Here is a 13,911-nt window from a genome sequence, read left to right as displayed (position 1 = left end):
TCTTTTCCCTTAAAACGATCCGTGGCGATAGACCACTTTTGTGTCCCACGACTGCTATTATTTTAACAATCGAGGTAATCGGTAATCTCTTCATCTCTAGGTTTGTAATTTGAAATTGTAACTAGCGTTTTCTACAGCGATTAATGAACTTCGACATGCCTGAAGAAACGAAGCATTGTGCAAGAGCGCTCCGTTAATTTCAGTAACGCAAGGGAACTTTAAAATAGCATTGTATGTACATTGCCGGGAGGCTTGTGAATTAATCTAAGTTTAAGAGTAGTTCGTCGAGTTTCGTTAACTCAAAGTCAGCATCCTCGAAAGACATTCTCAGTGTCGCAAGACAAGTTCGAGGTCTTACGTTACCTTCCCCAAACCAAATGGATAGAAATCCTGAATTCGCTCCGAAACTCCCGAATTCCCATTAATTTCCATCATTGTTTCATTCACTCTTGATATGAACACCTGCGAAAAATAATTTTTCTCCTCTCTAATCTGAAATTCTAAATCTCTACAAAATTTTCGACAAAATCATGATTGAAAAACGGATTTAAAGAGTACCGGTGGATATAATCATTAGGTTGGTTAACAAAAGTTTGAAAGAAAGAAGAGAAAAAAAAAAAAGCAGAAAAGAAACCTTATTCAAACGCTCGCTCGTAAAATGTAACTTTAATGGCTATTTTTCTAATCCCATTATTGGCTTCTTATTATGAAAATACGTACATTCTGTGTATAGACTTGAGTTTGAAATAAATATTTTTCATGATCCATGGGGCCGTCCCTGTACTGCCTAATTCACCATTTCGTCGACACTCGTTGAACATTTAAACTGTATTATATAATGTAGCTTTTTATAAGCTGCATCATAGAAACTCAAGACTGCCTATGCATTTATGAAACACGGTTCAAAGGTGCAGATTAAGAGAGATTTCTAGTAATAGTCTCAATTATCCAAGGTAAGGAGACTCACGCTTACCGAGGGATTAAAGGTCACCGAAGATCCAGATCACTTCACTTTTGAGATAAGTATACCTTTTACATAATTTCAAGTTATCAGGACACTAATGACTCTGCGATCTTTTTCTGTTTTTCAGGAGATCTTGCAAAAACACCCTGAAGATCATGTCTAAGCGCTGCTCTCGAGGCAAAACCCGACTAAAGAACATTTTACCACTGCGGAAAAAGTCTTCAACCTCTAAGTGTGATATCCAATGGAGTTGCGAGTTCTGCAGAGACATTTTCCGACGCTTTGAAATTTAAAGAGCACGCGAAGTCTCACACAAACAGCTGCGCAAGATGTGGCTTCATCAGCAAACACATAAAAGACCTTCGAGACCACTTAAATCATGGAACGACGAACATGTACCCTTGCAAAGAGTGCGACATGATCTGCGAATGCAAGCAAAGCCTGAAGGAGCACATCGTCAGGAAACACACCCAAGGCTTCAAGTTCACCTGCACCACTTGCGGGAAGAAGTTCAAGATGAAAAACGATTTGTACATGCACGTCCACACAATACACACCGAAGAGATGCACGCAGTATGCGATGTGTGTGAGAAGACGTATAGAAACACCTTCGCCCTGATCATTCGGTGTAATCGATCCGAAGAAATAAACTTATTTGCATATGTGACAGGCTTTGAGCTTCTATTTTTTTGGTATACCCCAAAAGCTTTGACGATTGGCAGAGATAAGTGGGGGAGAATCGTTTTCTTCGGGATCCGATGGGTGTTTCCAATGCTGGATCTATTTAACAATATGGGTTTTGTTTCTCGGAGTGCGCGTTGAGATCTAAATTTTAAGTAAAGTAAGTACAGAGAATTCTAAGGGTCCCAATTATCCCTCGAATCGCAATAATTCTCCCACTAACTGCAACATTGTCTGTGGACCTTAGAGAGACCTTATCGTTGGTCTAATCACGACGAAACGCTATTTCCCTGTTGTAGGGCTGCAGATCCGCTCCTCGACGTGAAGATCGAGTGTGCATCCGAGTGCCTACTGGAGAACACGAAGAAGACAGCTTCAGACCCCAGGGGCTCCCGAAGAAAAGTCAGAAAGAGAAGCAATCGCACCACCGCCACCACAAAGCGGGCCCTAGAAGTGAGGAAAAGGTCGGACGTTAAAGCCGTAAATGCTCCCAGAATGTACACCTGCGACGTTTGCCAGGCCAATTTTTCGTCAAAAAAGGACCTAACGAAGCACATGAAGCTTCATAAGTACATCTGCGACTCCTGCGACCAAAAGTTTCAACTGAGGAGTCAACTTAAAACCCACGTCGCGTCTGTCCATGGGCCCGAGAGATACCCCTGCACCGTTTGCGACTACGTGAGCAGAAACAAGTGGGCTCTTCAGGATCACGTAGTGAGGAAGCACACGGATGGCTTCAACTTCACCTGCAAGGTGTGCTCGAAAGAGTTCAAGATCAAAAACGACTTGCAGACCCACATGACGCGTAGCCACAGCGAGGCCTGCGTTGTCTGCGACATATGCGGCCACACCAACAAGAGCATCCACGCCTTGAAGTGCCATAAGAAGTATGCCCACTTCAAGCCCCAGTTCGAGTGCAAGCTCTGCAAACGCAGAATGACCACTCAGGAGTACCTTGACAAACACATGCTGAGACACGAGACCAAGGAGAGGAACATTTGCCCCACGTGTGGAAAAACTTTCTGCGAGAAGTACGCCCTGGACATACACATGATGATCCACACAGGGGTGAAGCCCTTTGTCTGTCCCGTTTGCGGGAAAGCCTTCTCCAGACAAACTGCTCAGGAACAACACATTCTTATTCACATGGGAAAGAGGCCTTATGCTTGCGACGTGTGTGGACAAACTTTTGCCCAGAAGCCGGGGTTGATCTGTCATAGAAAGAGACACCCGGGACCTCTTCCTCCTCTGCCGGTCGTCTCGGTGAAGAATATCGTCAACGACTTCGTCAGAGAATTCGCTAAGAAAAATCATACTCCTCAGCCGTGAAACGTCGTGAGACCTCTTAGAAATGTGAGGTTAAAAGGAAAGTTCTGTTGGAGCTTCCACTTTGATTCTTGAAGAGAGATATTGTTTTTAATATGCTGTTGGATATTCTGCGGTTTGGACTAATTGGATGTGATGCGTGTTCTGATGCGACATTCTTTGATGACAATAACAATTTCCTTCCAACGTTCAAAATCATGGCTCAACATTGTCGACATCACTGAGAGTGATATTCTTTATCAGGAAGGGAGGAAAATAAATATTCACAAAATGGATATTGAATTATCACGAAATTTATGTAATCGGTGATTGGCATACCTATGTTTGACGAACCCAAAGAAAATATTAGAAGGAAGCTAGTTCATTGTTGGATGAAATCTGACTTTGTTTAACAAATTGTGACTTCTTCAACGGGATATTAAACACAGTAAAACTGACACTGATTTGTAAAAATGTAATTTAAGAAGTCGAAAAGAAAAATTGTTGGGCCAGTGTTGGCCTGCGGGTTGAAATTGCATGTCGCATCATCAACATGTCGGCTTAAAAAAAGAATTTACCCAAAAAAAACTGAGAGACAGTGACGTCACTACCTTGGAATTCAAATCATGCAAATGTTAGTATTTGACGGCATTCTAACATAAAGTGCGTTTACAACCCAGAACAACACCATTGTAAAGAACAATAGTCTTAAACATTTAAACTCTTTGTTTGAAACAATACTAAAAGAAGATATTGTAGTGATATCGCGGAAGTTTTAAATTCTTAAACTCCTTCAGTGTCTTGAGTAACGTCCAAGAAACTCAAACAAATAAATCTGAAGACTGTACTTAAAATGTAATTAAAACTGTCGCCATGTAATTTTATTGTTAATCCCAGATATGCCTATAACATGTTTATGCCGATGGTGGGGCAAAATTGATGGAAAAAAAGTATTATGCGATGGTAACATAGCTCAAGATGGTCAATAATACTGTTCAATAAAACTATTGATAACACAAGAATGTGATTATCACGATCAGGACAAGAACCGTACTCTTCCAAGTCATATTTCTAGACATTAAAATATTAGTGGTTACCATCTGATAACACTCTAACGAATTTCATATCTGTACAATGAAATGATGTATTAAAATATGCTTTGAGATGAGCACTGAATAATCAGTTTGTTTGCTGACCGCCCTTTTTAATCAATAAATTTTCCGAAAATAATCGTTTTAAATCCAATGATAACGCCGACGATAAATAGCTGAGGAGATAGCCTGCCACTTCGGTACACTAGGTAAGTCTTCTGTGCCGATATGAACAAATTGTACTAACATGACTTCTTCTCTTCTATTTCAGATGAAATCATCCCCTAAGTTCGACTGTTGAGAAATCCCAAGCTTCAAAGTCGATATCATTGTAAAACCCAGGAACCGATAAGCCACCAAAGATTTTCCAGATCTCAGCAGGATAAATACAGTATGTAGAGGAAGTATGAAAATAAAAGCCCCTCGTTGGCTATTGTAAATCTCCTAAAATATGACCAGACTTTCTGTATTCCAGAGAACGTCGCTTCGAAATGTCGGTCAGCGATAATACCGGAAAATCAAGCAAAACTCCAAATTTTCCCCTACAATTCGATGCGAATTCTCACGCAGCCCGTGATATCGCAAAATATTGCTGCCGGGTGTTATCATTATTACTGCAACATTTTCCAGTATTCCGTCCCGCGTGTACAACCGAGACATCGAATAACATTTTCCGTCGAATTTCTGTTGTAGGTCGGCCTCTGATCCTCTGAGCATGTCCACGCCAAGTAATACAACGGTGAAGATAGAGTGCACTCCCGAGTACATGATTTGGCCGAAGAAGAAGACTCCAGCGGATGAGAGAAGACAACGCCAGAGAGGGAGAAGAAGAAACGAGGGAGAAGAGGAAGAGCGGGAAGAAGGAAAGAAAACCGTGGACGAGACCGAAGAAGACGAAGAAGCGATCCCATCGACGAGATCGAACGCAAGAGTCGTCGCCGACCCTGAGGACCCATCCCCTAGGTCGCGAAGTTGCGTGGAGTGCGACCACTGTAGAAGAAAGTTCCTGAAGAAGAGTAACTTGGCGGAGCACCTGAAGCAACACAGACACCAATGTCGGGAGTGCGGGAAAAGTTTCAGCTTAAAGCGCTATCTGAGCGCCCACATCGAGAAAACCCACCGACCGCAGATCTTCGAGTGCAGCGTCTGCGAATACAAGAGCAACAACAAAGGCACCCTGAAGAATCACTTCATCCGTCTGCACACCTCCAACTTCGACTTCTCCTGCGACACCTGCGGCAAGCAATTCAAGATAAAGAAGGCCCTGAATCACCACGTCAAGCAGAACCACAGCGGGAACCCCCCGATAGTTTGCGACGTGTGTGGCCACTTCAGCAAGAATCTCCACGCTTTGAAGGCACACATGAAGTACCGCCACCACAAGCCAGAGTTTGTTTGCAGGATCTGTCGAAGGGGAATGACGACCAAGGAGAATCTGGAGCAGCATCTCACTTGGCACGAAACCAGAGAGAAAGTTCTCTGCCCCACGTGTGGGAAGAGATTTCGAGGCCGAGACTTGGACTCCCACATGAGAGTCCACACGGGGGTGAAACCATTCCCGTGTCCCGTGTGTGGCAAGTCCTTTAGGAGGCAGACCGCACAGGAGCAACATGTACTGATTCACACGGGAAAGAGACCGTATGTATGTGACATTTGCGGGCAAGCATTCGCCCAAAAGCCTGGACTCATCTGCCACAGGAAAAGACACCCAGGCCCCTTGCCCCCGCTGCCGGTGGTGTCCATAAAGAACATCGTCACCGAGTTCACCAAGGAGTATTCCAGGAAGAATCCTTCGATCAAGATGGAATAATTATCCATCCTCTGTCCCTTGCCGAGGACTAAGAGACACCGCGTCGGCTAAGAATACCATAAGGAAATGATTCATCCAACGCAACGCCAAATAAAGATTATTCCCTCTAAGAAGAGAAATACATTCTTGTCGTTAATCGGCTTAATGTTCAATTAGTTATCATAATCATTCCATTCGACTCGATACGAGTATTTTTCACAAAATTCGAGGAAGCATCGAGTGTAGTACGAGGTAATCGGTGGCAAAAGTACTTGACATCGAAATGAAAGTATCGAGTACTTACTTATATCAGTTTATCCCCACCCCCAGAAGTCTGCAAATATGTTAGAAAACGCAACGAGGACGCTTCTGCTGGTCGGAATGTAATCCTCGTGCTTTTATTCCCCGAAATCTGGAGTTTCTCCATTTCATACCTGTTTTCAGAAGAACACAGTTCATCATGCCTTTGATACATGATAATAGATTTTTCAGACACCATGGACGTTTTTAGCAGATTTCTTTCGCGTACTTTCCGCGGTAAAGTTTAAAGGAGTAAGTGGACGGATAGTTAAGAGGCTGTTTTTTAATAAGTGTAAAGAAAACCCTGATGAAGCACTTTGCGAATGTCTCGAGGAACCGACTCGTGTAAAATGATATTCCAGTAGTTTTTATACTTTCTATTATTGCGTTAAAAAAAAAAACGTAGGATAATGAGACGCAATCAAATTATTTGGGAAAAGAGGATATGCAATATTTTCACGACATTTTATTTAAAATGTCTAAATCTCAGGGTAGGATTAGACAATCTTACGGGAAGGTAAAGAAACACCTAAAATCAATTTTCATCAATCCTCGCTTTTTGTCTCCGTGTTATCAAGCGTTAATCCCAGAAAATTTGAAAACGACTACTTCAGTTTCCATTACAAAAAGGAAAGGTAAAACAAAACGATGTATCCAAGAAATTTAATCAAATGCAATTCTTTTCCAAATCTATAAGCTCCGCATTCTCATTGAATTACATATCATGTATCCATTAAATATTATTTAATTAAAGAAAAATCCTAAATGTTATCATTGATTCCCCCTATACCCTGGCAAGCTGTATTACACTCCGAGACAATGTTATGTTTACCTAAAAAATATTGAAAAATCATTCCATCCTATAATGTAAAATGCTGTTTTAATTTACTTTACCTTTTATTTTCCTAGTATCGAAAGGACCGTTCGTAGATACATCTCAGGTAACTAAAATAGACCTTTCAATTGATAGGGGAAAAAAAAAAAAAGACAATCACGATTTCACGAGTAAGTACACGCAATCGAGTAAACCTTCAGAGGTCTCTGCCAGCTCCGAAATAACCAAACTCTTTGTTTTAGATGTCCCATGGGTCCTGAGACTGTAAAGAAGAACCATCATCCCGAGAAGCTGCACATTCTGAGAATGGGGTACATTATCGAGGAAGCCAAGAGCAAGAAGTCTGCAGACATCGCCGAGGAGGAGGAACATCCTCTGCGCATAACTCGTCTTAAATCTCTGCAAAGGAGAGAAGGAAGAGAAGCATTAAACGGACCTCGGGGTAAAGGGGACAAAAAAAGGAAATTAATACAATCCTTCGAATGCAACATTTGCCAGCGCAAGTTCCCCAGGAAGACGATGTTAGTGTACCACATGAACAGCCACAAGTACGAGTGTCCCGAGGCTGCATGTAAGGAGACTTTCAAGCTGAAGAAGGTCCTGAAGAGGCACATAGAGAAGATACACGGCCCTTCCCTGTACTCCTGCAGTGTGTGCGAGTACAAGAGCAACAACAAGTGCACCCTGAACGACCATTTCGTAAGGAAACACACGAGCAACTTCGAGTTCCCCTGCACCCTCTGCAGCAAGCAATTTAAGATAAAGAACTCCCTTAAGCAGCACATGAACCAAATGCATGGGGACAATCCGCCAATAGTATGCACGATTTGCGGGCACTCCTGTAAAAATGTCCCGGCCATTAAAGCGCACATTAAGTACCGGCATTTCCAGCCAGCTTACAAGTGCATGCTGTGCAAAAGAGGTCTGACGACTAAGGAGAATCTGGAGCAACATTTGATTTGGCATGAAAGGAAGGAGAAGGTGGTCTGTCCGACTTGTGGGAAGACTTTCGGAGAGAAGAGAGACCTCGATATGCATCTCAGGATTCACCTGGGCATCAGGCCCTACTCCTGTCCCGTATGTAGCAAGACATTCACCAGGAAGACTGGACTGGAGCAGCACCTTCTCATCCACACGGGGAAAAAGCCCTACACGTGTGATATCTGTAGTCACACGTTTGCCCAGAAACCTGGTCTGATTTGTCACAGGAAAAAGCACCCTGGCCCGTTACCTCCTTTGCCAGTCATTTCTATTAAGAACATTGTCAACGAATTTACGCAGGAGATGGCAAATCGTAAGGACATCTCGGACTGAAGATAGGTATTTAATTAAAAAAAAAAAAAGAAGGGGAAGAAAAAGTTTCTGCAGACTCTTCGAAATCTTCCCACGAATGCCTCGATGGATCCTTCTTCGATTTCTACGTTACCCGGTTCCTCGTACCGAAAAAAAAAGAGAAAGAAAACCTCCCGACGGAATTTCTTAGACATGGAAGACGAACATGAAAGAATAAACTGTACTATTTTTCTTTTTCTCAAAAAAAATAATAATAAACAGCGTTGATACTTCCTCAATGTGCCTTTTTTGTCTCACGTTGTAACACGACACTTTCATATTCTAACTAGTAGAAATGCCGTAATCAGCAAAAAAGATAACATAAGAGCGATAGACTTAACACGACTATCCTTTAAACGAGCGACGAGATGTATGATAATTTCATCAAATTGACCCTATCCGTAAGCCTCGGAAAAGAGAACTCTCGCATTCTTAATTTTTATGTAGATACTATAGATAAGAATATACCCGGAATAAATAGTCTCTTTGGTCCAGTAAGTATGTAAATAAAGAAGTGCTCGATAACGCAAATCACCTGATCGTAATACTGGGATTATTTATGTTTTAGATTGGGCCTGGACGACCCGCTGGACATCAAAGACGTCGACCTCCTGCAATCTCCTGACGCCAAGAAGAGATCCACCAAGTTCCGAAGATTCCTGGCCAGCGAGGACGAAGATAACAAGAGGTATCAGTGCGACAACTGCGGTAAAAAGTACTGCCGGGAGAAATCCTTCCTACTCCACCTTAAGCGGCACTCTTACATGTGCAAGCTCTGCAACTCGACGTTCAACCTTAAGAGCAGCTTGAAGCACCACCTGGAGGACGTCCACGGCTCGGCGACCTACGAGTGCAACATATGCGAGTACAAAAGCGACAAAAAGTGGACCCTGAAGGACCACCTAGTGCGAAAACACGCGGACGACTTTCGCTTCTGCTGTAAATTCTGCGGGAAGAAGTTCAAAGTTAAGAACAACCTCCGACAGCACGTCCACCTAATGCACAACGAAGGCCCGCCGATACTTTGCGACCTCTGCGGACACGTCAGTAAAAACCTCCACTCCCTGAAGTCGCACATGAGGTTCGTCCACGAGAACGCCGTGTACACGTGTAAGATATGCAAAAGGCGTCTGGTATCGAAGAGAGGTCTCGAACGTCACATGGTCTGGCACGAGACCAAGGAAAGGATCGTCTGCGAACAGTGCGGAAAGACCTTCCACATCCGTTACGACCTCGACGTGCACATGCGCTCTCACACAGGGGACAAGCCTTACAATTGTACCGTCTGCAAGCAAACCTTCGCCAAAAGGAACACCCTGCGACAGCACTTGCTCATTCACACCGGTCTGAGACCTTACGTATGCGACATTTGCGGGAAGTCCTTCACCCAGAAACCGGGACTCTCCAGCCATCGGAAGTCTCACCCGGGATCGCACCCTCCGTTGCCCAGCGTCTTCATAGAGAACATTATTAAGGATCTCGATACGCAGGAGAAACATCAGGGGAGGAGAAGGCCAAAGCAGGAATAGGCCGCCGAATTTTCGCAGCCCTTAAACGGAAATTAGGGTGGGTCATCTTCGCCCGACACCGTCATATCGTAAATCTCCACATTGCATATGCAATCCGACACTTGTCGCGTACCCACGTGTAAGCAGTTGCGATCAATCATAGTCGGAGAGGCAAGAAAAGGTGTCGATATATGTTTCCCCCAAAAGATACGTTTATTTTCTTTCTTATTAAATATATTTATGATATGATGTCGTCGGCTCGAAATTACCTAATTTCCGTTTATGGGGTAAGGTGACGGTGGAAGTGGCGGCTGAGAAGCCAATCATTATGGAGCTTTTTTAGGCGGGTCGGATCGTCCGAAAATTTTCCCACGTTAACGTAGGAGTCTCGAGGAAGGTCCTGGCACTCGTGGAATGCCATTCAAGATATTTGCTTTCGAACAATCTTTTGCATTTTTTTTTTTTATACAAAGGAATGAAATCTTAAGGGGGTCCGGACTTTCCTTAGAGTAATCCAGGTTTGTGTGGAAAAGCTTCAAACGATTCGATACTCCCGATTCGGAGGAAAGTTTCATCAACGAGGACTCCTTGGCGGCGCTTAAACGTCACCTTAACACTTGTTTCTTTTACAATCTGATTCGACATTTATATTTTATATCTTGGAAACCTTAGGTCTAGGTCGACAACTGGCGAAAGCATCGGGGGAAAATTCTTTTCTGTGGCTCTAGGAGATATGTACGGAACCTTATCGAAGCGCTAAAGCTTTCCGATAACTGGGAATTGATTCTTATCACTGTATCTTAGATAACGTGTATTCTGTCAGAGAATAAATTGTAAAAGCAGATCCGAGGGGGCGTGCATTCTTCTTCGCGAGTCCTCTTGATACGAGACCAGGTTTAATGGATTGCACTAACTAGATCGTTTTTTCTTCAGGATCGTAACGATGGACCCACTCGCATTGACAGGACAAGTTCAAACCGTGAGAAGAAGGCAAACCCTGCGAACTAATATGAAGGCGGTTAAAATGAAGACGATCTTGCCGAAGCGACCTCCCCTTATCCTCCCTAAGCCTCCGTCATTGCCTCCGAAATGTACCTTACTCCTACCTAAAGACTGCATCTTCATCAACGGCCAAATCCAAAACCCCATGCAAAATATTCCTAAAGTCCCCATAAGACCATTATCGAGTCCGTTCAGACGAAGGATATTGCCGAAAATCTCGCCGAAAGTAACGACCGAACAAAAGATTCTACCAAAAAAGCAACCCCAAGGCCAACACTCATCTGGTATCTGGAGATGATAAAGTCGACGCCAAGCGTAATCTACAAAGAGAACACCGTCGTTCATATCTGTACAAATACTATCGGATGTTCTCAAATCCAATCGCGATACAACATTTGCTCCCGCAAATGTTCCTCGGTCATCGGACGCATGGAATGGCTATGTTAGTGGACAGGAATATATTTATTGTAAATACAGCAATTGTTAACAGCTACTCGATAAGATTTTACCCATGCCTTTCACCTCGGTTGCCTTTTACTAACATTGTAAGAGAAGTTGTAAATGTCTTCCTGTTCAATCGATCCTTCGAAACTCTAAAGTTTTAACATAACGTCACCCTATAAAGGACTTCGTATTTAACATTAAACAATTGTATGCAGTTATCGATGAAGCAGTTTTACCCCGTCACCTGTATCCCCGTATACGAAAGATGTGTCGTAATTAAGAAATACGGATAACTTGATATCTATGTGAATTATGCAGATCGATAAGCTCTACCATGAGTGTTGAATTATTATTAAAAATAACATTAAAGTGAAATGATCGTTAGAATTTATTTTATGCAAACATCCCTTGAAGCACGTGTATACCTATACAGGGTGAATCTTGCGAAAGGACTTTGTTGTTGTAAAGGTATGCCCATTCTTTAATGAATTGCAAATCGCGATCGATATTATTCCTACAGTATACACCAAAACGTCAAATATTTATGAAACTGTTCTCCAAACTGGGTGCATAGAATTATTTGCAATCCTTTTCTACTTCCAACTAGAAATGTATTACCTAAGTTAACTGCAATATGGGAATTGAAAAGAAAGATGGCGCCAAATATTTATGAAACTGTTCTCCAAACTGGGTGCATCTAATTATTTGCAATCCTTTTCTACTTCCAACTAGAAATGTATTACCTAAGTTAACTGCAATATGGGAATTGAAAAGAAAGATGGCGCCTGGAGGAATGCTTGGAGGCTTTTCATCCCAGAAATGATATCATCCAGAAAGATGCTCGTGTGGATGATACGATCTCGTTGAACCTATCTTTGGCGTGATGTCACGATTTATCGTACCGCGTGGGATCTAATTGTCACCAAAGATCTCGAATTATTCGGGTATTTAGCCTACCGAACGGGAATGGAGACCAGCTGGGATCTTTTCAGAGTTTCGACCCTTCCAGCTGATGAAGAAGCAGATTTCACGGTCCCTTAAATCGACCTTATCTCGACAACTGTGATAACCGTAATAACATTAATATAAATGATAAACCGTGACAGAAATCATATAAATGTTCGCCGAAGACGTCGCCTAATCTAAAAGAACAAAACGGAGGGAACAAAACGACGCTCGTCGTCCGAACAATTTTTTCTCCAGAATTTCACAGATCGCAAATACACATCGGACAGATCATTGAATATCGGACATTCTGCTAAATTCATAATCGTATTTATTAATTTTTACTATAGAAAGAAAAACTTCGAAAAATTTGAGGAAATTCGGTCGGTAAGAACAGCCTTTAACCTCGCGTTAAGACGGGTTTCACTTCGCCTTAAAAGGAGCAAACATGAAAATATGCATCCCCAGCGCATCCCTTCAAAATCCTCAAGCTGGACCGCTCTTTCTCTTCTCGATCGCTCCGTGTTTCCGTCACGGCACTGAAATCGAAACGGCGTCGACGATCCCGATTGTGATCTGCAATATCACGGCGTTGGATCGTGATAAAACGACCGTAAGTTCCTAAGAGTCAAGCAAGTTGGGCAAGCGCATACCATTTAAATCTATCACCTGTTCCTATGCAATCGAATTACCTATCGGCAATCCTGTGTTGCAGCCAGTGGCTGGAGGACGAGCTGGACGTGGACGAAGAGTTCAAGATCAAGATCGAGGTACCCGTAGGAGACACTTCGCAAACGTGAGTAATTCGCGCTTCGTCTACCGAGCCAAGAGAAGATATCCTGGACCCTTTTTTGACACGACAGAAATCAGGGAACGGTGACGATAGGTCGTCAGGAATAACCTGACTCGTCCGTTTGTACGATCGCTTCAAGACACATTGCCACTCTTCTAGGTTCGAGAGCAACGAGAAGGCGTGCGAGATCTGCAACGAGAGGTTCCACTTTGTTACGCGTTTGGTCGCCCATCTAAGAATCGTCCATGGGATTCACAGACCCTTCAAGTGCAACACTTGCGACAAGACCTATCCCCAGCAATTCATGCTAAATGCCCACGTTAAGAAATCCCACACCCCGAAGACCGTCCCCTGTGGGGTCTGCGATTTCATGGGAGTGTCGGCTACGGACGTGGAGCGTCACAAGAATCGCCATCACAAGGACGTCAAGTTCACCTGCGAGATCTGCAGCGAGGTCTTCTTCGAGAAATCCGCCCTGATGACCCACACGACCATGCATGACTTCATGCAATTTCAACAGTGCAACGCGTGTGGCAGCACCTTTGATGACGTGTACTCCCTTAAGGAGCATAACAGGTACAGTTCCTAATTGCGATCCACTGAGCGAAACAATCATCGATTAGGATCATGCCGATTGTATTTTATCCACTGATCTATATATTAACTGGGGAAGTTACTTGCTTATAAACAATGCAAGACTGCAGTTTCCCTGGTGCCAAGGTTTGATACTAGATTACGGTTGTGTACGATATAAACAAATTCAAAGGTTGTATCTTGTTGGTTATACCTCGCACGGTGTTCGAGATATTTAAAGAAAAATTGAAATATCTAAAATCAATGAAAATAATTAGTATCTCCGAAATTAATTGGGGTATCAACTTTTTCTTTTAGATGATGTTTCTTCACATCAGACACGATCATA

The 13,911-nt window shown here is 43.0% G+C and overlaps 4 protein-coding genes across 4 annotated transcripts; all 4 read left to right on the top strand.

Annotated features, from left to right (window-relative positions):
- Positions 1–1,357: 1,357 nt before the first annotated feature.
- On the top strand, positions 1,358–4,460 carry LOC105701912 (zinc finger protein OZF). The gene is made up of 2 exons (XM_012429070.2): positions 1,358–1,560; positions 1,945–4,460. Exons 1-2 carry the CDS (start codon positions 1,358–1,360, stop codon positions 2,972–2,974), a joined length of 1,233 nt encoding a protein of 410 aa, XP_012284493.1. The 3' UTR covers positions 2,975–4,460.
- Positions 4,461–4,756: 296 nt separating this feature from the next.
- Positions 4,757–5,851, top strand: LOC105701911 (gastrula zinc finger protein XlCGF57.1). Its single transcript, XM_012429069.1, has 2 exons — positions 4,757–4,803; positions 5,005–5,851. The coding sequence occupies exons 1-2, from the start codon at positions 4,757–4,759 to the stop codon at positions 5,849–5,851; spliced, it is 894 nt and encodes a 297-aa protein (XP_012284492.1).
- Positions 5,852–7,214: 1,363 nt separating this feature from the next.
- LOC105701910 (zinc finger protein 2-like) lies at positions 7,215–10,643 on the top strand. Its single transcript, XM_012429068.1, has 3 exons — positions 7,215–8,259; positions 8,779–8,791; positions 8,866–10,643. The coding sequence occupies exons 1-3, from the start codon at positions 7,215–7,217 to the stop codon at positions 9,824–9,826; spliced, it is 2,019 nt and encodes a 672-aa protein (XP_012284491.1). The 3' UTR covers positions 9,827–10,643.
- A 598-nt stretch (positions 10,644–11,241) lies between these two features.
- Positions 11,242–13,565, top strand: LOC105701909 (zinc finger protein 808-like; the record flags this gene model as incomplete). The annotated part of the gene is made up of 3 exons (XM_012429067.1): positions 11,242–11,249; positions 12,912–12,992; positions 13,149–13,565. Coding segments are annotated over exons 1-3 (506 nt in total), but the record flags the coding sequence as incomplete, so codon positions are not given.
- Positions 13,566–13,911: the final 346 nt, after the last annotated feature.

The sequence above is a fragment of the Orussus abietinus genome, unplaced genomic scaffold (genome assembly GCF_000612105.2).
Source record: "Orussus abietinus isolate OABI.00-Male unplaced genomic scaffold, Oabi_2.0 scaffold22, whole genome shotgun sequence".
Lineage (NCBI taxonomy): Eukaryota > Metazoa > Arthropoda > Insecta > Hymenoptera > Orussidae > Orussus > Orussus abietinus.
This window is presented reverse-complemented; position numbering and strand designations above follow the sequence as displayed.